Source organism: Ictidomys tridecemlineatus, chromosome X, assembly GCF_052094955.1.
Source record: "Ictidomys tridecemlineatus isolate mIctTri1 chromosome X, mIctTri1.hap1, whole genome shotgun sequence".
NCBI lineage: Eukaryota > Metazoa > Chordata > Mammalia > Rodentia > Sciuridae > Ictidomys > Ictidomys tridecemlineatus.
In genome coordinates, this window is record NC_135493.1 from 21,069,938 (window position 1) to 21,094,505 (window position 24,568).

General features: G+C 35.6%; 1 protein-coding gene across 1 annotated transcript in view; it reads left to right on the forward strand.

Annotated features, from left to right (window-relative positions):
• The window catches only part of LOC120889419 (fibrous sheath-interacting protein 2-like), an 89,049-nt gene that overhangs the window by 23,855 nt on the left and 40,626 nt on the right, over positions 1 to 24,568 (forward strand). Inside the window, exons 9-12 of the mRNA XM_078034212.1 lie at positions 15,976 to 16,079; positions 18,115 to 18,160; positions 19,970 to 20,061; positions 21,868 to 21,928. Coding sequence (XP_077890338.1) covers positions 15,976 to 16,079; positions 18,115 to 18,160; positions 19,970 to 20,061; positions 21,868 to 21,928 — 303 coding nt within the window. The remainder of the gene's footprint in view (positions 1 to 15,975; positions 16,080 to 18,114; positions 18,161 to 19,969; positions 20,062 to 21,867; positions 21,929 to 24,568) is intronic.

The following is a 24,568-nucleotide window of genomic DNA, read 5'->3' on the forward strand; positions in this document are numbered from 1 at the left end:
CATATGTATATACACAAATATACAACAGTGAATCCTAAAACTAAGTATATCCACAAGACACCAATTTAAAAAAAACTGTCAGGTACAGTGGTACATGGCTATAATCCCAGAGACTTGGGAAGCTGAGGCAGGAGGTTCACAGGTTCCACATCTACTCAACTTAAGGAAACCCTGTCTCAAAAAAAAGAAAATTAAAATGGCTAGGATGAGCTCATTGGTAAAAGTAACCCTGGGTTTAATCCCAAGAACCAATAAATAAATGCCAGAAAGATTAGTAGAGGACAGGTAGCAAGAAGAAGGGAAAGTGGGTAGGGAGGTGCTGAGAACTGAATCAGAGCAAATTATATCCATGTTTTTTTGATTATGTCAAAATATATCCTAATGTTATATACAACTTTAAAGAATAAATTTTTAAAGGAAGGAAATAAGAAACAAGGGAAGGAAGAAACAACAGGAGGAAGGTAGCAGGGGGGAAAAGGTTATAAGAGATGAGTCTCTAGGAAAAAGAATAAAACGAAAAAGCAGAGAAAATGTGCCCCAAGATGACACCAAGAGTGACTTAACAAATGCAGTAAAAAGGACTGAAAATAGACACACACATTTAAAGAACATAGATTGAAAGAACATACTTTAAAAGCAGAATCTAGTAATAAAATGGGGCACAATATAAAAGGAAAGAAAGAGTTACAGAACCCAAGAGGAAATAAAACCATTTTTAAGAGTTTGGGGCTGAGTTTGTAGCTCAATGATAGTTATAGCACTTGACTAGCACATGTGAGGCACTGCGTTTGATCCTCAGCACCACATAAAATATATAAAATAAATGTATTAGTGTCCATATACAACTAAAAACATATTTTTAAAAAATAAGATTTTAAAAGAGAGAAAAAGAAGGAAGACAGGAAGGAAGAAGAGAGGGATGAGTCTATGAAGAACTCATAAAATTAAAAAGGAGAGAATGGCCAGGCATGGTGATGCACATCTATAATTCTAGTGACTGAGGAGGCTGAGGTAGGAGGATCCAAAATTCAAAGCCAGCCTGGGAAACAGCCAGATTCTGTCTCAAAAGAAAAAAGAAAAAGGAGTAGGGATGTAGCTCAATGGTAGAGCTACTTCAAGACAATATAAGGATGAGACACTTATGAGTTTAAAAAGAGCTACTGAGAAAATTAAACAGAATTGCAGAGGATAGGGAGAGAGAGGGAAAAAAAGACTTCCAAAAAATCATTAGCAAGTCAGGACAAAAAAAATATACGAAGTCAGAGGGATGGAAAGAAGGTTTGGAAAAGGAACTAGTAAAAATACAGCAAGAGGAGAAGGGAAATAAGGGATAAAGGGAAGGAATAAGCAGAAGTAAAGAAGAAAGAAGGGTGAGAGTATAGCTCAGTGGTAGTCTAGCAAGTGAAAAGCCCTGTGTCAATCCCCAGCATGGCAAAATTTTTTTTAAAAGGAGATGGAAGGAAGAGAGGAAGAAGGAAAATGTTCATAAAGGATGAATCAGCAAGGGAAAGAAAGGAGAGGGAAAGGGAGAAGCCAATAAGAAAATCAAGTACAACTGTGTAGTGTACAAGAAATTAAAAAGAAGTCAGCATTTAAAAAAATAAATAAAACAGAAAGATAGATGATTGGTAGCAAGATAGCTAGGTACCCAGGTAGGTGAGTAGATAAACAGGTTGAAAGAACTGTATAAAAAATTCAGTCAAAAAACTTTAAAAAATGCCATGAAACAACCATGGATGGATGACAGCTAGATCAACAGGTAGGTAGATTGACAGTTATGCAGGCCAGATTTTTTAAAGGAGGGATCAGAAGAGAAGACAATATTAAATAGGTAAAAGAAGAGAGAAAGTGAAGAGGAACTATTTGAAAGAGGAACTACTACTTTTAAAAGTATGAGAAAGAGAAAAGGAGTAGGAAGGAGAAAGGCACGCAGGAAATAAGGGAGAGGGATGAAGGGAAAAAGTTTATAGGCTCACAATAGAACTGCAGATCAAGCCATAAATTATAACTCAAGCCAGGGAGAGGATAAAATGATAAGAAAATGACACAGAGGCATATAGTGACAGTAAAATTGCAGAAGGATAGAAGTAGGGGAAAGAAAGGAAGGAAGGAAGAGAAAGAATAAAAGTCTTGTGTTTTTAGTTTTTTGTTTTTGTTTTTTTTGTTGTTGTTTTGTTTTGTTTTTTTGGGGGGTTTTTTGTTTTTTGTTTTTTGTTTTTTGATACCAGGGATTGAACTCAGGGGCACTGGACCACTGAGCCTCATCCCCAGCCGTAATTTGTATTTTAATTAGAGACAGGGTCTCACTGAGTTGCTTAGTATCTTGCTGTTGCTGAGGCTGGTTTTGAATTCGTGATCCTTCTGTATCAGCCTCCTGAGCCACCACACCCAGCAGAATAAAATATTTTTTAAGGGTTGAAGCTAGGAAAATAAAAAAATTAAAAAGAAGAGAAAAAATAAGACATAGACAGGAGTTAGTTTAAAAAGAGTAAGAAAATTAGGTACATATGTGAAGAACAGAGAGCCAGAGATCTAAAATAAATTAGTAAAAATAGAGTAAAATAAATGCAGATAGAAGGATGACACCTACTTGATATAGAAAGATGTGGATAGATAGTGGGTGGGTGGATGGATGGATGGATGGACATCTAAGAAGGATGAGTCAAAAGGGAACATTTTATGAATGTAGAAAATCATATGAACGTGGAAGGAGGCAATAAGAAAATCAAATACAGTTGTGCTGATGGGGAAGAGATTTAAATGAAGGAGTCAGTTTAAAAAAAGAAACTATTTGGGGGCTGGGGTTGTGGCTCAGTGGTAGAGTGCTTGCCTAGCATGCGTGAGACACTAGGTTCGATTCTCAGCACCACATATAAATAAATAATATAAAGGTCCATCAACAACTAAAAAAAGAAACTATGGATAGATAGGTGCAAATATAGGGAATTAGATAGGTAAATAGAAAGATAGATTGAACTTTAAAAGGCATAAGACAATATAAAGACTTATGAAATAAATATAAAGAGTTAAAAGAGATAGAGATGGAATGAAAAAGCATATTTTTAAAAAGACTCAGCAGGGGCTGGGGATGTGGTTCAAGTGGTAGCACACTTGCCTAGCATGCGTGAGGCACTGGGTTTGATCCTCAGCACCACATAAAAGTAAAATAAAGGTATTGTGTCCAACTACAACTATAAAAAGTAAATATTAAAAAAGAAAAAATGTAATACCATTAGTAAAGTAAAAGAAAGGGAATGGGGGAGGGATGGTGGGGGTAAGGGAAAGGGGAAGTGCTAGAGACAGAATTAGAGCAAATTATACCCCATTCTTGTATAATTATGTCAAAATGGATTCTGTCATGTATGTCTATAATAAATTAGTAAAAATTTTAAAAATGATAGCATTAGAGAAAGAGGAGAAAAGATGGAAAGAAACAAAGATATTTATCAAAGAAAAGTCAATATAAAATGTCACTGTAGAAAATAATGGAAGCAAAAGAGAGAGAACATAAGTTTTAAAATAAGAAGCCAAAAACGTACAAAAAGGGAAGAGTGAAAGTGACAATGAAAAGAGATAAAGAAAGAATAATTTAGGAAGAAGGAAAGAAGTTTATAAAGAATAAGTCAGTAAGGAGCAAAGACAAAAGGAATATGAGAGGGAAAGCCAACAAAATCAAATGCCATTGTGCAGTGAGGAAGAGATTTGAAAAATGTGAGGAAAAACAAACAGAAAAAATTAAATGTAAAGATAGATGATTGATAGCTGAATAAACATATAACTGGTAGGTGGGTTAGCAGGTAGATAGAGATAATAGATGATTGATGATTGATAGATAGATAGGATGGAACATAAACGGAGAAAGCCTGGTACAGCTCTGCTCTGCTCCTAAGAAGCTTCTTCACAGGTTCTCCCACCACAAAGTGCCCTTCCAAAAGGGTGGGCACATTTTTGCAATCCCGTCCTCCACACTGAGGTCCTCTTACCAGTTTGCAATAGCAGCTGTGTGATTGCTACCGGAAGGTCCCTAATAATTGGCTGGACGGGGCAGCCAAAGTGTGGAGCGAGTCCTGCAGTGGCCTAAGGGCGCCTCCAGGGTGCGCCGCACCGCCACCTGCCGCAATCGAGAGGAAGTGCATGCCCAGGGCCCGGGCTGGCACAGGGCATGTGTGTGTGGCCACAGCAGATGGGGATAACTTAACTTCCCGTATAAAGGAGACTGGGAATAGGCTAGTAAATGTGCCCAGTGTAGAAAGCATCTGGTATATTTGACTCGAGGATGACCTGTTTTGAATTAAATGCCCAGCATTTAACTCTATCCATTAGGCACGCAGTGTAACTAGTTTGTATGGGAAATTTGGTGTCAGTCAGTTAATATTTCTTTTCCCCTTTTCCCGGATTCTTTCCACTTTTTGACATTTGCTGGCCCATGGACTTCTTCCTTTTGCTCAAGTCCCACCCAGATTTTCAGCAACTTCTAGTTGGAATGACCCTTTTTATGTCAGCTGGAAACCACCTACTTCCCTGAACCAACATTCTGCCTTTTGAAGGTGCAGTAACTACCTGCTCTTTCTGTGTCTTCTGGATTTCTTCAGCTGGATACTCAGTTTCCTCAGACATTCCTCATTGAACAATTTTTTAAACACCCCTCATTGTCCATCATGAGGCACTAGTTGGGCACATGAGTTGGAGCAGGGTACAAAAACTTTAGAAAGTCTTTATCTGCTAACATGAGAACCTATGGGATTCCAAAGGGTCCACTTTAAGAGAATACACTCACCCCCACTGGTTCACATGTGTATCATGTGCACGCACACACACACTCCACATCCTGTCTGTTGTCCCTAGAATGGTTCCCTTCAGCAAGACATACACTGGTAAACCAAATGAATGGAAATGTCATTTTTATAATTTTATGTTCACATTTCTAAATACATTAATAAATGCATATTGAGACAAAAAAGAAAGAAGACAGGTGGAAAAGAATGAGAAAGAGTGGAGTATGAAGCAGTTTTTTAAAATGATTTAGTAGAAAAAGAGTAAAAGAAGGATGGGAGAGAAAGAAAGGAGAAAAAAGAAGGTAAAAGAGAAAGGGAAAGAGAAAAGGGGAAAATGAATGAAGAGAGAAGGGAGGAAGGTCACAGGGAATATGGTAACAAAAGGACAATAAGAAGGAAGTCAGGAAAGAATAAGGTACAGGAAAGAGATGGGAAGGGAGGGAGGAGTGGAAGGAGGTAGGTCAGGCAGACAGGAGGCAGGTAAGTAGTTATGGGGTAGAGAGCAAAAAGAAAAATTCAAGGGTAGAGACAGTGAAAGAAATGGAGCAAGAAAAGATAAAGCTTATAGAGGCAAGAACAAAGGAAGGAGATAAAAGAAGGGAAGAAGTAGAGTCAGCAAGAAAAAGATCTTGAAAGAATCCAGTTGAAAGTAGAATAAAATAAATATAGATTAATTGATAATAGGTAGACAGGAAGGATGGCAGATATAAGGTAGGAAGACTGACAAAAAGATAGATGATAGAGATGGATAGATCAGATCTTATAGGCACTAGAAAAAAAGTGTTAAAGTAGAGTGGAAGGAAGGAGGATTGAAATATAATGGGAAGAAGCTAATAAATTTAAAAAAGCTTATAAATGATTAGTCAAAAAATTTAAAATGTTAAAGAAAAACAATATGAGTGAGGAGACAATAAAATGAGAAATGTTTAAAAATAGGTACCAGTAACAAAAAAAGAGAATGAAAAAATACAAGGAAGGAAAAGGGATGTGAGGGAAAAAGAAATGAAAGGAGGGAAAGACAAAGGAAGGATAGTTAAGAATAAAGGATGAAGAGGAAGAAAGAAAGGAAGGTTTGCAGTCTGGGTAAGACAATAGAGAGGAGGAAATGGAGTGAGAAATGATAGGAGAAGGCAATAAATGAAGAAAGGAGGGAAGAGGCAAGATATTAAAGAAGGACTGAGAAGAATTACAAAGTGATGAGTCTATGATTTTCATGAGAAAGTTTGCAAAAGAATGTGAGCATAAGAGGGGATTGAAATCAAGGAACTAGGAAGAAAAGTACAATTGTGGACAGTAAAGGAAATATCTATAAGGAATTCATAAAATTAAAAATGACAGTAAAATAAGAGAGGACAACTAGAAAGAAAAGGAAGGAGGAATACACAGATACATAGAGATGAAAGAGAGGAATTAAGGGAAGGAATAGAGAAAGAAAGAAAAGGAGATTTTCAAAGGAAGAACCCAATTTTTGAAAATTCAATGCATAAAAGAAAGAGCATTAGAAAAGGAAAGAGTAAGTTAAAAATATTTTAAGGGAGCTAATAGTGAAAGAGAGAGAATATAGAATAGGAAGGGAGAAAATAACAAAGACAGAAGGAAGTAAAGCATGCAGCAGGAAGGTGGTACAAAGGTGGGCCAGTGTGCACTTAGACAGGCCCAGAGGAGAAATGGAAAGGAAGCAAGAAAAATATAAAGGAAGGAAAGAAAAGAATGAAGAAAAAAGGAAAAAAATAAAGTAGAGATATTTTCAAATTATTAGTTAAAATTTTTAAAAGTAAAAGGGGAAAATATGAGGAGAGAAAGGAAGGAAGGGAGGAAGGAAACAAGAACTAGAAAGAGAAAGAGCATTACGCAAGTAGGAAGGATCCAGTTATAAAGTGTAAAGAAAAGAGATGTAAGAAAGGAAAGAGAAATAGAGAAAGCAAAAAGTTAAAAATATGAGAAGCCTATACAAAGACTTTACACAACAGGGAACAAAAAGTTTTAAGAGGAACAAAAAAAGAGGCACCAATACAAATTTAATAGAAATGTAAAAAAGAAGATCAATTTAGAAAAGACTATCAAAATGATTGATAAGGAAAGAAAATAGGGAAGAGAGAAAGATGCTTAACAAAGGTCTATGAGAAATACCACTGCAATAAATAATGAAACCAAAATATAAAAAGAATGAAATGTGCTGGGGATGTGGCTCAAGTGGTAGCGCGTTCACCTAGCATGTGTGAGGCGCTGAGTTCGATCTTCAGCACCACATAAAAATAAAGATGTTGTGTCCACATAAAACTAAAAAAAAAAAAAGAATGAAATGTTACTACAAGATAAGCCAATGAAGAAAACAGCACACAGACACACACACAAAAAAAAAAAAACAGAAAGAAAAAAGTGAAACAGTGGAGGTAGGAGAAATTTATAAAGAACAAATGAGGGGCTGGGGTTGTGGCTCAGTGGTAGCCCACTTGCCTAGCATGTGTGAGGCATTGGGTTTGATTCTCAGCACCACATATAAATAAATAAATAATAAAGGTCCACCAACAACTAATAAAACTATTTTTAAAAAACAAGAATGAGAAAAAACTGATAGTGAATGAGATAGAGTAAAAAAACAAAGATGAATCAATGAAGGAAAAGAAAAAGGATGAAGGGAGCAGGAAAGAAAGGAAAAGATGGAAATGACAAATGATGAATCTGTAGAAGAGAATAAAGTTTAAAAGTAAGAGAGGGGAAAATAGAGTGAGAGGCAGGGAATTAAAGAGAGGAGCTAGTAAAAATAAATAAATAAATAAAACTGCAAGAAGAGAGACCTAAAAAGAAGTCAGTTAAAGTCTAACAGTAAAATGAGATACAATGATGGATGGGTGACAAGAAGATAAGAAAGTTCACGGGGTAAAATAAATTGAAAAGAAGGAAGGGAGGGTTGGAAGATTAGTTTTTAAAAGGAATACTCGGGAAAAGATCACTATATAATTGATAGAGAGGTACAAAGCAAAAGAGAAGAAACAAAGGGTTTTTTTTTTCAATTATTCAACAGAAATAAAAGGTGAACATAGGACAGCATAGGAAGAAAGGAGAGAGAAAAGGAGGACAAAGGTAGAAGGAAGGAAGGAAAGCATACAATTAAACACAGAGGAAAAAAATAGAAAAGACAAGAAAGGAAGGAAGAAAAGAAGGACAAGGTAAGAAAACAAGAAAGAAATACTGAGAATGTTTTAAATGAACCAATAAGCAAAACAAAGGGAAAAATATGAGAAAGAGAAAAGAAAGTTATAGAAAGGAAGAGTGTTTCAAAAGCAGAAAAGAGACAATAAGAATAAAATGTGTCAAAAAAATAAAAGAAGAAAATATATAGACAAGAAGAAAGAGAAGTAAAAAGAGCAAAATATTTTAAACTGAGAAATTGATACATAAAAGAGAAGTTTTATACAGAGATAAATTGAAGAGAGGAAAAAAACAGGAAATAAAGGAGTGAATAAAATAAGTAGAAAATGGACAGTGTAAGAGAGAAAGAAAGAAGGAAAGTGGAAGATATTTAGCAAGGAAGAATCAATATAAATGCTTCAGCAATATATTATGAAAGCAGGAGTGGGATAAACCCTAAGACAAGGAGCAAATAAACCAAACAGAACAACACAAAGATTAAAATAAAGTTGGGGAGAGAAGTATGAGAGGAAAGAATGGGACCAGAGGAAGAGGAGAAGAAATGAATAAAGGAAGAGGGAAGAGAATGCAGGAATTTGAATAAAGAAACAAAAAAATAGAATTGGAAAGAAAAGGGGGAGGGAATGGGGGAAGGAATAGTGAGAAAATGAAATTGAGTGAGAAAAGAGAAAATGGAATAAAGGAAGGAAAAGATGGAAAGAAAAGCTTAAGGTACTGAGTCTGTAGAAAAGAAAAAAAATAAAGAACAGAACGTGAGAGTAAGCTGAAGAAGCTAGTCTGAAAATTATGTACAGTCGTGGCCAATAGGGAGAGATCTACAAGGAAGAAGTCAGTAAAAATCTTAAGTAACACAGAGGAAGGGACGAAAGAAGGGAAAGGAGTTATTAGAGAGACAGAGAGCCTATAAATGAACTGCTTTAAAAAGAATAGGAAGAGAAAGAGAAGAAATGAAAATGCTTTTAAAATATGCCAGTAAGTACAGGGTAAAAGAAAGAGAAAATGTACGATAGGTCAGAAAAAAAAAAAAAGAAAGAGTAAATTAGGAAGGTAGGCAGACAGGCAGCAAACAGAAATAAAAGGAGTAAGAAAAAGACATAGATAAAGGAGTAAGAGAAGAAAAGACTGAAGGTAGGAAGGAGTATAAAATGAAGAAAAATAAGGGGAAGATATTTTTAAAAATGTCTAATTGACAAGAAAATAAAGATGTCAAAATTAAGAGAATAAAAGAAAAGTTTCACAAGCAAGAAAGGGGCATTAAGAATAAAGTGGCACTAGCACATGACTGCGATCCTAGCATAAGGAGACTGAGGCAACTTAAGAAGACCCTGTCTCATAATAAAAAATAAAAAGGACTGGAAAAGCTCCCATGGATTCAATCCTCAGTAGCAAATAAATAAATAAATACTGCATAAAAAGAAGATAAAGAGAGAAAGAAAAGGAAAGATAGGGGGACAAAAAAGAAAGGATAAGAAAGAAAAGCTTAAAAGACGAACATTGTAAGAACACTACACAAAAAAAGAAAAAAAATGATTTTTAAAAAATATTTTTTAGTTGTTGATGGACCTTTATTTTATTTATTTTTATATGGTGCTGAGAATCAAACCCAGTGCTTCACACATACGAGGCAGGCACTCTATCACTGAGCCACAACCCCAGCCCCAAAAAATGATTTTTAAAAGGGGAATTGCATGGAAGAGGGAAGGAGACCCCCTTCTTTATACAGAATACAAGTATGATGATGTGAGGGAAAAAAAGAAGTGGGTCACATTAGATTCAGTAGAGAGAAGTGATGGGAGGGGAGGGGAGGGGAAGGGGGGAATGGAAGGACAGCAGAATAAAATAGACACTAGTAGTGCTGTGGGTATATATGTGACTGCATGACCAATATGATTTTGCAACCTGTACACTCAGAATAATGAGAAATTATACCCCATCTGATTCAAATGTATGATATGTCAAGGTCATTGTACTGTCATGTGTAACTAATTAAAACAAACAAACAAAAATGAAAGTTTTCTTTAAAAAAAATAAAAGGGGCTAATAATGATTTTTATTTATTTATTTCATACATGGCAATAGTGGAATGCATTACATTCATAATTATCTATTTACAGAATAATTTTTCATAACTCTCTATATAAAGTATGTTCATGCCAAATTTTGCCCTTATACATGAGCTCTCTTACTGACTTTTTTTGCATTACAATTCTTAATACACCTTTATACCACAATTGATCATATCTCTGTTTGTATATAAGGTATGTTGACACAAAATTCACATCTTTATACATGTATTTTGTATAATGAGCTAATAATGATTTTTAGTAAGGCTGGAGTTGTGGATCAGTGGTAGAGTGCTTGCCTAGCATGTGTGAGGAGTTGTTCGATCCTCAGCACCACATAAAATCAAAATAAAGGTATTGTGTTCACCTACAACTAAAAAATAAACATTGTTTAAAAGGGGCTAATAATAAATTAGAGACAAAGAGAAAAAAAGAAGTAGGATATTGAACAAAGAATCAAAAATTGCCACTGCAATTTTGGAAGAGAACAAAATAAGATCTAACAAAGGGAACCAATTAAAAATATAGCACAGGGGCTGGGGTTATGGCTCAGTTGTAGAATACCTAGCATACACAAGGCACTGGGTTTGATCCTCAGCACCACATAAGTTTAAAATAAAGAAACTGTGTCCTCCTAAAAAACTAAAAACTAAATACATATATATATTTATATATATTTATAAATGTATATATATACATTTATAAATGTATATATACATATATATATTTATACAAAGGGGCTATGGCTGTGGCTCAGTGGTAAAGCGCTCATCTCACATGTGTGAGGCCCTGGGTTTGATCCTGAGCACTACATAAATAAAATAAAGGTATTGTGTCCACCTACAACTAAAAAAATATTTTTAAATATATATATAGCACAGAAAAGATATAAAAATAAAGTGAAAGAGAGAAAGGGAAATAAGGGAAGGAAAAAAGGGGAGGGGAAGGGATAAACAAAGAAAAACATTTTATAAGGCAAACAGAAGAGGTTTTCTAAATGAGAGAATGTGTGCAAAAAGTTTTATTTTTTATTCAATCTCTTTAGAATGACAGTACAGTTTATTTGGGGGACAATTTTTGTAAAAGAGCTAGTAAGATTAGACAATATGAAAGAGAAGAAAAAATGAAATTTTATCAAACAGGAGTCAGTAATAACAGCTCCTTATTTGATTCAGTGAAACAATGAGGTGGTAGGCATTCTGCCCCCTATTTGATAATTCACTTCAACAGTGATATTGCCCCCTCTATTCACAATTGTTAACTTCTACCTCGAGTAGAAAGAAGGTTACAGGAAGGAATCTTATAGTGTGGCCACCTCAAATCCTTTTTGAAATCGAAAATATAAAAGAATTTAAGTTCACAACATTACAGAGGCAATAGAATGGTGAAAATGTCTATTTCACATATGAAACTGACACACACTACTCTAATAAGGCTGCCATCTTCCATCACGCAGACTCCAAATGATGCCCACCTTATAACTGTAATGAAAACCCAGTTAGCACACATGCAGTTTGGAATTCTTTTCATCTGTCTAAATGGATATAAACAGGAGCTGTAATCACCTTTCCCCCAGGTGAGGTCTCTGTATATGGTTGCTTCTACCAAAAGTGTGAGGCACAACCAACTTTGAATTGCCACTGTAGCCTGGAGGGTCCCTAGCACAGTCATCATGCTGGTCTACATCCTGTATAGAGAAAAAAATGCTCCCATTGAGTAGGATGTAGTTTTCCCCCTTCTCTAAGAATGCAATTATGTACAGTTTGAGCTAAAGTATAGCCTTAAGTACACTCGATATTATAAATGCCATTGTCCTTCCTCCCCATTGCATAGATGTCAACCTTGGAACTTTTGACATTTGGGGCCATGTAATCCTTTGTTTGTGTGCAGGGGCATTCTGAGCATCATAGGATGTTTAATGGCCTCCCTGGCCTCTACCCATGCCAGGAACAACGTTGCCCTCTTTTGTGACAATCAGAAATGACTCTAGATATTTCCCAATGTCCCCTGGAGAACAAAATTTCTTCCCACTGAGAACTGCTGCCTATCCTCTCCAATTCCTCCCACAACACAACCCCATACATAGATTGGCACATGTTTATCCTCTTATTGGACATGAAATGATAGAGTCAATCTTAGGTAATTTTGTTATTTACACTATTGAAAATAAATGTCTCATTTTTTAAAAGCTTCTGCTCCAAAGAAGAAGATGAATTATATTGCCAGTGACCAGAAAGTATCCCAAGGACCTCAGGAGAAAAAACGTAATTGAAATGTTATTATTAGAAATTAATAATTTGTGGAAATACTGGGTTTGGTAATGATCTCTCCTGCTTATTATGCACATAAATGGACTTTGATTAATCCTTACCAACAGTGCTATTGCCATCTGCATTGGGTTTCCTAATTAGTGTCATTGTCTCCACACTCCCATGAGCAAGGTAGCCCACATCTTGCAGCTGACAACTCTCCAAACACAGTTCAGAACCTTGACTTTGCCACAGCCCTTGCTCCTGATCTTGTCTCTGTACTTTTCAATTATCAATAAGATCCTGAGGCACTTCAACCTGTGCCACACCAACTGCTGTTATTACCCCTTGCTCAGAAATACTGCCTCCTAGGGAGATTTGTACCTATATCTCATTTGTTCCAGCTGGAGAACCATCCTTGCACATTGCTGAATGGAGGTGCTACTGATATTTCTGAAGGTTTTGGCCCTAGGGTCCTGGTGAGACCTCTGCTGGTGCTGATGTTCTTTCTCAAAATCCTACCCTTACTTTGATTTTGGCCTTTTCAGACCTGTGATAACTTATGTCACTTCACTGGCAGCAGAAATATTTTATTCTGCCCCATGTTTTTCTGCAGCAGTACCATGTTGCCCACTCTTGTTCCCCTGTTCATTTTATAATAGTCCAACTGAGTAGCAGCTATTTTTGTCATTTTTATTTTTTTAAAGAGAGAGAATTTTTTTAAAGAGAGAGATGAGAGAGAGAGAGAGAGAGAGAGAGAGAGAGAGAGAGAGAGAGAGAGAGAAATTTTTATATTTATTTTTTAGTTTTCAGCAGACACAACATCTCTGTATGTGGTGCTAAGGATTGAACCCAGGCCGCACGCATGCCAGGCGAGTGCAATACCGCTTGAGACACATCCCCAGCCCCCTATTTTTGTCATTTTAACATTTCAGCCTACTTCTCAAGGAGGCTTCTTTAATATGCAGAGAACCAGCACTCTTTACTTCATTTAAGCGTCTTCCTTCCTTTTGTTTTCTGGCTCAGTGATTGACTTCTTGAGAATATTCCTCTAGATTCTACCATCGTGGGGCCCCCCAAATTGCTCAGACTTTCAGGGACCCTCCCCATCTCTCTACTTCTTTCCCAAAGGTGGTGTCCAGATGTCTGAGACAAAAAATAAGTCTTATGTTTTTACTCTTCTAAATGTTAGTAGCATGAGCATCACCAAGAACTTATTATAAATGAAGATTCCCAATCCCCACCCTAGACCTACTAAGTCAAGATCTGCATTTTAAAAACATCCCTAGGTGCTTCATATTCACATGAATTTGAGTGAAGCACTGGCTTCCATGACCTCATAAAGACAAACAGAGTCAGGATGCTTGGATGAAATGTGCTCTGCCTCCCTGGATTCTCAGAAAGATGTTCCTATCTCTACTCTGAAAGTGCTTGGCCTATTGGCATTCATAGTTGAAGTCTGCTGCCAACTAATGACCTAATATTCTGGTCTCTCTGGACTTTAGGAGGGTTCTCTGGCTTTTCCATCTCCCCCATCCTGTCTGGCTGTCCCAAAACAATTGGGGTAGAGTTTTCTCACCTCTCCCATAGTGCCTCCTTGCTCACAAGCTCCCCAGCTAGAATCTCAACCTTTTCTGGGCCATGTCCACACTGCATGGGAGCCAAGAATAGCTTAAGAAAGCAACACTTCAGAGAGAAACTTGCTATGCCTGACCCCAAAGAACTAAGCGAGAAAAAGGCAACAAGGATAGGGATAACTTAACAGATCTCTTTTTAGAGTCCTTAAATGGAGAGTGGAGCAGTAGTGCCTCTTGTTTGCTTTCCAAGTTAATTTCACTTATCTAAGCTAACCAAAGCCCAGCATAAGCCATGTAGGAAGCTATTCTTTTTCCTTTGTTCTCCAGCTTCTCTGTCCAACCACCCCTCCATTTGCTGACCACCTCTGTGCTACTATAAAAAAGTGATATTTCTTTGGTAATTTTCCCTAAGTCATATCCCCCTTCCTTCTGACCCCAGATAACTCTTAATTGTGAGCAAGGGTATTTCCAGTGTACTACATGTATTAGCCAGCTTTCCATAGCTGTGACCAAAATACCTAAGATTAACAAAAAGATGGAAGATTTTTTATGGCCAAATATTTTGAAGTTACAGTCCATGGTCACATAGCCCCAGCACTTTGGTGGGGCAATACATCATGGATGAAGGAAACTACTTACCTCATAGCAGCTGAGAAGCAAAAAGAGAGAGAGAGAGGAATGGTCCAACAGGGTCCCAATATGTCCTTCATGGGCATGCCTCCAATGATCTAACTTCCTCTAGATAGGCTTCAATTCCTCAAGTTTCCACCACACAATAATGCCATCAACTGAGGACCAAGTTTTCAATACATGAGCTTTAGGGGGAACATTTAAGATCCAAACCACAACACTACAGGAGAATTTTTCTGAGTTAAGTTTTCCAATCTATTGCTACACAAAAAAAAAATGAAAATAAAACTTTGGAAAATTCCAGAGACATGTACATGGCTCCCAAGGCATACTGTCCCTATATCACCCTACTTTTAGATGACAGGTGATGAATGCTACTTTGATATTTATCATGGTATTTTTCATGTTACAAATTCAATACTCCATCCCTATCTCCAACTTCAAAGAAAGATGCCCCAGAAGACAAGGGTAAAATGTACTTAAGGAGTCAAAAATGAGAAAATAATGATATAAATTTTCTGAAACAGTAGTCCTGTTGCATAATGTATGTTTACATCTGTGAAGCCCCAAAATGCAAGCACAGAAAAACATGGTCTCCAGTCCTGTATGTTGATGGCATGTTCATTGTAAAAAGATGTAGAATATAAATATATACAATATATATCATACAAACTCTAACAAAAATGGACAAAAGGCATGAACAGACATTTTGCTGAAGAAGACATAAGATAGGAAATAAGCACATGAATATCTGTTCAACATTGTAAGGTATTAGGGAAATGTAAATCAAATCACATACCTAGTAAAAATGACTAGAATTTAAATAACTGATCATACCAAGTATTTTCAAGACCTAGAAAAACTAGAACTGTCTTACGTTGTTGGTGGGAATATAAAATGGTACAATCACTGTGGAAAACAGCTTGGCAACTTAACTTAATCTTATATCTACCCTGTGATTCAGCCATTTCAAAAGGTGTGTACCCAAAGAAGCAAAAATATGTGTGCACACAGACTTGTATGCCAATGTTCACAACAGCATTTCTTATAATAGCCCCAAACTGGAAACAACCTAAATTCTCTTTAATAGGTAAATGGATAAACTCTGTACATACATAATGTAGACTACTATTCAATAAAAATAATAATAATAAATAGGAATAAACTACTAATATAGGCATCAATGTTGATGAATCTCAAAAAATATGCTGAATTAAAGAAGTCAGGAAAAAAATAGATCCTATTTTATTCCATTTATGTAAAATACTCTGCAATGGAAATCAATATATAACAACAAAAAGATTAGTGGTTACCTGGGGTACAGAGGTAGAGAAAACTATTAATTATAAAGGAGCATTTTAAAATTTGGGGTGCAATGGAAATGCTTGTTACCTTGACTGTGGTAATGATTTCATGGGCTTATACATATATTAAAACTAAACAAATTTAACATTTTAAATATGTGTAAGTGATCATATTCAATAAAGTCATTTACAAATTTTGTATTTTGCCTTTCATTTACTTTTAGAATCAGTTCACCATTTTCCAATCAATAACAAGATTTCTGTTAAAAAATCAGCAACTTCATTTTATCCTGAGAAGGATGTACAGAATAACACAACAGAAAAAAAGGTGAAAAGTTATATGATTCATATGTTTTATATTGATCATCAGTATTTGTCATTAATTTTTATTTTGATGAATAGCCCCTGGCTTGGTACTTTCTGATTTCAAGATCATGGAATCTTAAACCTCTTCCTGGCAAAGGTGCTGAGTTAGTTTCACGCTATGTGAACCATGAAAGTTTAGAAGAAATGAACTTAAACACTTGATGATTAAGATGATAATGATGAAAATGATGACAGCTAACATTTATTGAGAACCTACTGTGGGCAAGGTCCCATGCTAAGCTTGAAAGAAAAGGGAAAATGTGAGTGACATACCATACAAAAATGGAAAGGACATAGTCACCACCTAAGAATAAGTCATAAATAAAAGATCTTGTAATAAATGAGAGGAAAGTTTTGTACAAAATACTCTGGGAACACTTTAGAGAGTGATCCTGCCTAAAGAGGTCTAAAAAGGCTTTATTAAAGGAAAGTTTAATCAAATTGTCTTGAAATGTCAGTCTTGAATTTTTCAGATGAATACATCTGAGGATATAATGAGGCAATATTGCAGACAGAAATTAAAGTGCAAGGGAAAACAAAGAGGTATTATCCACCATAGCCAGGGAAGTGCAGGAGATGAGGCTGAAAAGGTAAATTGAAGTCAAAGCCTTCTTTATACACCTTCCTGAAGTATGTGTTTATCCTCTCAGTAATAGGGAGACACTGAAGGTGTTTTAGTAGGGATGAAAAAAAAAGAATGATTTTCTGGGTGCAGTGGTGTACGTCTGTAATCTCTGTGACTCAGGAGGCTGAGACAGGAGGGTTGCAAGTTTGAGACGAGTCTCAGCAATTTAGCGAGGTCCTTAGCAAACTTAGACTCTGTCTCAAAATAAAAAATAAAAGTGGCTAGGGATGTGGCTCAAGTGGTGAAGCACCATTGGGTTCAATCTGCAGTACCCATCCCCCCAAAAGAGAATGGTTTGGATTCTAAAAAGATAATCTAGTTTCAGTGTGTGAAAGAGATGGTAAAAAGAAGAGATTAGGGGAAAGATAGTTTCAAGTCTACTGAAATAATCCAGATAAAAATTTAAGTGCTTAGCCAAGTACTATGTGCATACCTGTAACCACAGACACTCGGGAGGCTGATGCAGGAGGATTGCAAGTTTGAGGCCAGTCTCAGCAATTTAGCAAAACCCTAAGCAACTTAGTGAAACCCTGTCTCAAAATAGCAAGAGCTGGGATTGTAGCTTAGTGGAAAAGCACCCCTAGGTTCAATCCCCAGTACCCCAAAAATGTAATATAAGGACTCAAATTAAGGCAGTGGCTATTAGTGTTAACAAGAGACCACAGACTGAAGATATTTCAGAGTTAAACTGTGTCAGGAATTGGTTAATCAATAGATGTATGGATCTAGAGTGAAGGAGATAATGATGGTGATGATGATATTGATTCAACTTTTGTATATAGATTTACATTAATGAGATGTCTGTCTCTGTGATTCCATAGTGCCCAGGCTTACTTCAATCTCAGAACTTATATATATATATATATATATATATATATATATATATATATATATATATTATACACTATGTATAAAATATATCGTATTTGTTCTACTAGGTGATAATCTTCTTTAGTCAGAAATTATTGTATCACATTTCATTTTCATGCATTGTGTTCAATAAGCAGTAGATTGGATTGAATTGTCCTTATTTGAAATACATAGAACAACTCTCAGCTTTTTAGAATGGATTACTGGGTGGATTTTCAAGCTTTAACCAAAACGTGGAATAGAGGAGAAGCAAGCTTAGAAGGATGGGGCACACAGGTATAGGTCTTCATTTTGAACTAGTTTAGTTCTAACTAGTTAAGATAACCCACGAGTGTTAGTAAGAAGAAAGTTGATAGTATGTATTAGCATTGAGATCAGTGCTCAGGAGAGAGATAGGGATGGGGGAAAGGGTACTGTGTTAATTTGTTTGCTTTAGAGTAGGCAAAAGTCTCTTAGAAGCTTAATTACTTTAATGTTTTCTCTTGAATGTTATATCATACAGGATGATATAGAAACAACTGAAACATCACAGTCTTTAGATGATAAAGGTAAGAAAATGGACAATATCCATAACTTGTTATTTTTTCAGTTCAATGCTTAATTTTTTGTATTCAAGTTATGCTTTTTTCTGATTATAAAATGTGTGCTTGGGGCTTGGGTTGTGGCTCAGAGGCAAAGCACTCACCTAACATGTGAGGCACTGGATTTGATACTCAGCACCACATAAAAATGAAATAAAGGTTTAAAAATGTGTGTTTATTTTAGTACATGAAGATTAAAAATTATCCATAATTATAAATGTTACTAATTTATATTTTTTAGTAATTCCTGGGTGAATAGGTTCTTTGGGGTTGCAAAGTGTAAAGAAGTTAGAGTCTCCACTGTGGCTGGCCACAGTAGAGATAGGTGAAGCAATTTCTTGACATATTACACTGTGATTTGGGAGTTCCAGTGCAGAGAATCCTCTACTGTCATCCTTTCTCATATTAATGCATGCTGTTTTCCATTTCCCCAGGGCTAGACTAGAGTTTAACCAAATATCTACCAGCTTCTGCAAAAGCTTCCCATGTATTCCCATGTATATTCTACACACATAAACACACACACATACACACACACACACACACACACACACCTATCAAGAACATTAGGAAATCACATGGGTGGCCATCAAGCCCCTCAAATCTAATATAAACAAAGCCACATCTATCAACCCCCAGTCAACCCAATCCCTGTCCTCTGTTCCTCCCATTGTTATCCAGGCACAAAACCTGACTTATTTTTGACTGTTTTCTATTGCTCATATTCTACATCCCCAAAGTTTTACATTCTAATATACTCCTTAAGCTTTCTCACAACCTCCTTTTCCTTCCTATTCGTGTCACCCTGACATTAATTATTGCAATAAATTTCTCCCAATCTCTTCTTCTTCCTTTTGACCTACGCTTTTAACCTATCCTATATGTTACTGTGAATGTAATCTTCCTGAAAGACAGCTTTGGGTATATAATTACTCAACTTGAAAGACCTCAGTGTTCCCAATAGCTAAGCTATGGAACCAACTAAAAGCCCTTCAACAGATCAGTGGATAAAGAAAATGTGGCATATATACACAATGGAATATTACTCAGCCATAAAAAGAATGCCTTTATGACTTTTGCCAGTAAATGGATGGATCTGGAGACTATCATGCTAAGTGAAACAAGCCAATCTCAAAAAAACCAAAGGTCAAATGTTCTCTCTGATATGTGGATTCTAACAAACAAATGGTGGGGGGATGAGAATACAAGTTCAATGAATTAGACAAAGGGGAATGAAGGGAAGGGAAGGGGTATAGGAATATGAAAAAAAGTGGGATATATTGGACATAACTTTCCTATGTTCATATATGCATATACTACAGTGAAACTCCACATCATGTACAACCACAAGAATAGAATCCTAATTAGAATAAGTTATACTCTGTGCATGTATTAATATGTCCAAATATATTCTACTGTCATGTATATCTACAAAGAACAAATAAAAAAGAAAATCCTCGTGTTTCCCCCTTGTTTATTGCATAAAGTGAAAAAATAGGTCATTCTGACAGTGGGGGTGAAGGGGTATTAAGCTGGTAAAGGAAGTTTGGGTCATAGATTGGGGAGTTCAGGCTTGTCCTTGAGGCAGTGGTGAGCCAGTAGAAGTTTATAGGGCTGAAGAATTCAGAAAGTCATCAAGTCATCTTATCCTTGGATCTGCCTCAACTTGCATCAATAAATACATTCTTGACTATAATAATTCTAGACATAATGTCAACACAGCAAGGAGAACTATACCATTTTCTAGTAATTAACAGTACCTCTTCTGTCCCCCAGAAGTAAACAGTGCCTTGGCTCTTACTCCAGTTTTTTCTGACAAATCAACATCTATCTCCAGACAGTCTATACTGGATATTCTAACACAAGAGGTAAGTAGTACCTCTTTTGTACCAGATGCAAACAGAACAAATAAGGTATGAAATTATGATTAACAATTGGTATAAAATTTTCTTTAATTAAGTGATAATTTAGAATATCCTTATTCCCTGTAGTTAACCAATCCATAGTAAGATTTTATAAAAATTGAAATAGGAACCCCAGTAACAGTCCTGGGCTGCTTCAGTCTACTGACATTCATAGCTATCAGTTATGTTCATGTTGCCATACAGCAAATGTAGGCCATATCAATAACAATTTGTAAGCTGGCAAAAAAAAGTAGTGAGCCTGAGATTTTAAACTTGTTTAGATCCAAAACTTGAATGTTATATTTGCCTTAATTCATAATAGTAATCACCAGAAATAAGTGTTTCCACTTAATAACCCTTAGGTTATAGGCTTCCTAACTGGTGGGTTACCAGAACTTTAAGGTACCTGTTCCCTGCAAAGGAAGCATCAAATTGAGGATGAATCACTACTCTTCAAGTGGTAATGGGTGTGCAGAGACAGCCATATTGTCTTACTCTGTCCCCTTTGTCACCAGTGCCCAGTCATTTAATGTTGGAAAGGTAACAGCAGATATTCACAGTGTAGCCTATGGTCACAACATAGATTGTCACTGGGGGCTTCCAGTTGTTGTTATAGAAATCAAATGCATATCACATTCTTAGCTCCATTATCACTGTGTTAACTACTTCTTCAGCTCTAAAAATTAACATGACTTGAGAGAGATGTCATCATGCAGGAAACTCATTGTGGTCTTCACAAATGAATTCTACATAACTAAAGTAGAAAGTGGTATTGTTTGCTATAACCTATGTTAAATGCATAGTAAATGACAGATACACATATATAATGGTTAAAAAGTCAGGTATTGGCCATAATAAGCTTCTCTGTATAAACACACATTAATGAAGCACCTATTGTCTATGGGCACTATGCTACTATGTCAACATCCATAATCACTATACTTGGTATCTAAAGAAAGAAACTTACTACCTGGAGATAGTTTAGCAATTGCATATAGGAAATTAATTTTTTACTAGCTTCTAGCTAGAGCCAGAAAAAAAAGTGTCCTTCAGTATAACATGGATTACAAAAGTAATATAACATACTTTACCTAAAAATATCAATAAACAAATTTATATCATCAGTTTTTAAAAGAGACTTTGAAATATGTTGGACAATATGAGTATATCAAATGGTCACAAACATCTCATTTATTTTGAAAAGTATCATGAATTCTTTTATTAAATTAGAATGTAACTATTTTCCAATTTATTTCTCCCATCCCACTGGAATCAGGAAATGTATTTCTGATAGCTTGTGTTCAGCTCTCAGACCTAGAGAAAAAAAAAAAAACAAGATCTACTTTGTTGGATTTATCTCCCCATATAATTACCCAAGCAAGTAGAATTCTTGGCCAAGTCAAAGAGTCACATTCCAAGTGTGCAGATAACCTGGTCTCTGCCTTCCAGCTCTTTGAATACACTTCTCCTATGATTAGCTTCATTCAAAAACCACACATACTCTTTTTAGCTGTTCAGTTGATTGTCTTCCATGTTGATCACTACATTTTTTTTAGTTATCTTGAGTTCTTCAGTAATAATATATGTAATATGACCCATAATAAGGCATACATATTTATTCTAAATAGACTTTTAAATAAGTTCTTAAAATATTTTTTTTCAATTTTTGGATCTTTAATATGAAAAATAGTCAACAATGTTCAAATCCTTTAAAAGTTCTTTGGGGGTAAATTTTGTTTCATTGTTTATATTTTCTTATGCCATATGTAGATAACGAATGATGATTTGAATGAAAAAAATTATAAGAAATCAAGTAACAACTATGATCCAGGTAAACATAAGCAATAATTTTTAAGTAAATCTCCCAATCATTTAATTGACATTTATTGAGTTTCTGCTACATGTCAAGTGCTGTGATAATTATTTAACATACAAAGTAATAAAGCCATGGTCTCTACCTTTGGATTTTACAGTTTAGGGGGGAACAATTATATCAATAATCACAACTCAATATGATGAGTGTACAATGGAGGTATGTATAAAGTCCAGTGGAAGTATAGGGAAATACAGGAAGTTTTGTAGAGGAAGCCATAATTGAGCTGAGACTTGAAGGTTGAGAAAGAATTTTCTACACAGAAAAATGATAGAGATAACCTTCTAGGAAATAATTGTTTTGGCTAAAAATTAAAGGTAGAAAGTTGTGGAAGATGAAGCTTGACTGATAGATAAAACTGGATCATTAAGATTCTGGTAGGCCATGGCAAATATTTGCCATCTATCCTATTATCTAAGGATAGCTATTGAAGAATATCACCAGGGACATAAAATGGTCAGAATTTGTCATTGCAAAAGAGTAAAAATGGAATTAGAAAAGTATGAAGTCAAGGAAACAATAAAAATAATAATGGCAATTATTTAACACTTGCTATGTACCATGCTATACCCTTTATAGCCTCTCACTTAACACTTCTGGTAACTTATTTAGGTCAGAAACATTTTTATCTACCATTCTACATATAAGTAAGTTAAGTCTCAGAGTGGTAAACTATCTTACCAAAGTCACTTTGTATATGGCAAAGCCAGAATTTTAACCCAGATTGATTGAATCAAAAAGATCCAATCTGTCTGATTCAACCAATCCTAATCATAATACCATGCTGCTTCTTATCACAATTAAAGAGGTTATTACAAGTAGTCAAGGCAAGAAATATGTTCTCAATGAAGGCAATGGCAGTAAGACTGGAGAGCTGGGCCCAGATTTGACTATGGGGGATGAATGGATGACTTGGTTCCCAATTAAATAAGGGAGATAAGGAATTAAAGACAACTCTCAGATTTCTAGATTGGGCAACTAAATGGATAGTGAAGATAGTGGTGCCATTCATTAGATAATACAGAAAGAGGAACAAGTTGGAAAGAAGAAGAGTTAAGTCAACTTTGAATATACTGAGTTTGAGGTGCATGTGGGTATCAAAGTAGGACATCTAAGTGGAACAGTCATATAGGCAGTTATAGAAGCTGGTCTGGAATCATGGGAGAAGCAATGAAAGAATACTTTATAGCAAAGCCTAGAGGAACAACTTGTGGGTTTTTTCTATAGTTATTTAATGTACTCTCATTTAGATAGGTTATACTTTTCTCCTTTTAATTCCCTCTTGGTTTAAAAGTTACCCACAATAGTTTCTTAATTACTAAGTAATTAGTATTTAAGGTCATATTTTTGAAACTAGGTTCAGAGAGTATAGCCTGTAAATCTCTACCATCTTGAAGTTGTTAAGGTTTTCTTGTGGCCAAATATGTGATTGATATTTTTTTAAATATTTTAATTGTAGATGGACATATACCTTTATTTTATTTATTTATTTTTATGTGGTGCTGAGGATCGAACCCAGTGCCTCACACATGCCAGGCAAGCACTCTACTACTGAGCCACAACCCCAGCCCTGTGATTGATATTTTAATGTGTTCCATAGACAAACCAAAAATGTATATTCTCTATTTGAAAGATGTAGGACTCTAAATGAGTATTAAATTATACTTATTGTTTCTATTATTCAATTATTTGATGTCTTTACTGAACTTTTTGTGTACTAGAATATCTTTTCTTACTGTCAACTAGATATGTCCAGCCATCAAAGATGTGTATTAAAGTTCTCCAGTTGCATTTCCACCAAATTCCCATTGCATCTCTAACAGGTTTTATACATTTAGGCTCTTCAGGATATTTAATTCTCCCCATTGCTGGAAATCATAGAGTTCTTTTTCTTTAAGAAATTCACTAGATATCTTTTTTTTTGCTGAATAACAAATTGCTCCCTAATTGGAAGCTTGTAAGAACAAATATTTATTACCTCACAGTTTCTGTAGTCAGAAATATGGGAGCAACTTTGCTAGATGGTTCGGATTCAAAGTCTCTCATGAATTTACTTATAGTCAAGATATATCATCCAGAACTGTTACAGTCATGCAAAGACAGTCATGTGAAGACCTGACTGGAACTGAAGGATTCACTTCCAAGGTGGTTCATTTATAGGACTCTCGGCAAGAGGGCTCAAGTCTCTGATGGTCACTGGCAGGAGGTCTCAATTCCTCACCATGTAGACCTCTCCATAGGATTTCTTGAGTAGCTTGCTTCCCCCAGAAGAGGAGATACAAGAGAAGGGGCTTAAGCTACAATACACTATATGACCCTAGTTTCAAAAGTTGCACACCATCACTACCACCATGTACCATTCATTAGAAGCAAGTCACTAAGTCCCACTCACCCTCAAAAGGAAGAGAATTGACCTTTTCCTTATGGAGGATTACAAAGGATCTTCACATTTCATTTCTCATGTTTATACACTATTAATTTCAGCCCCTTCCTTTCCAAAACTGAACATTCACAAAAACATACTCATACACAAAGAAACTCAAGGGTACATACAATTTAAGTAGAACATTTTTAAAGAGTGTTGAAAAAAATCATTGC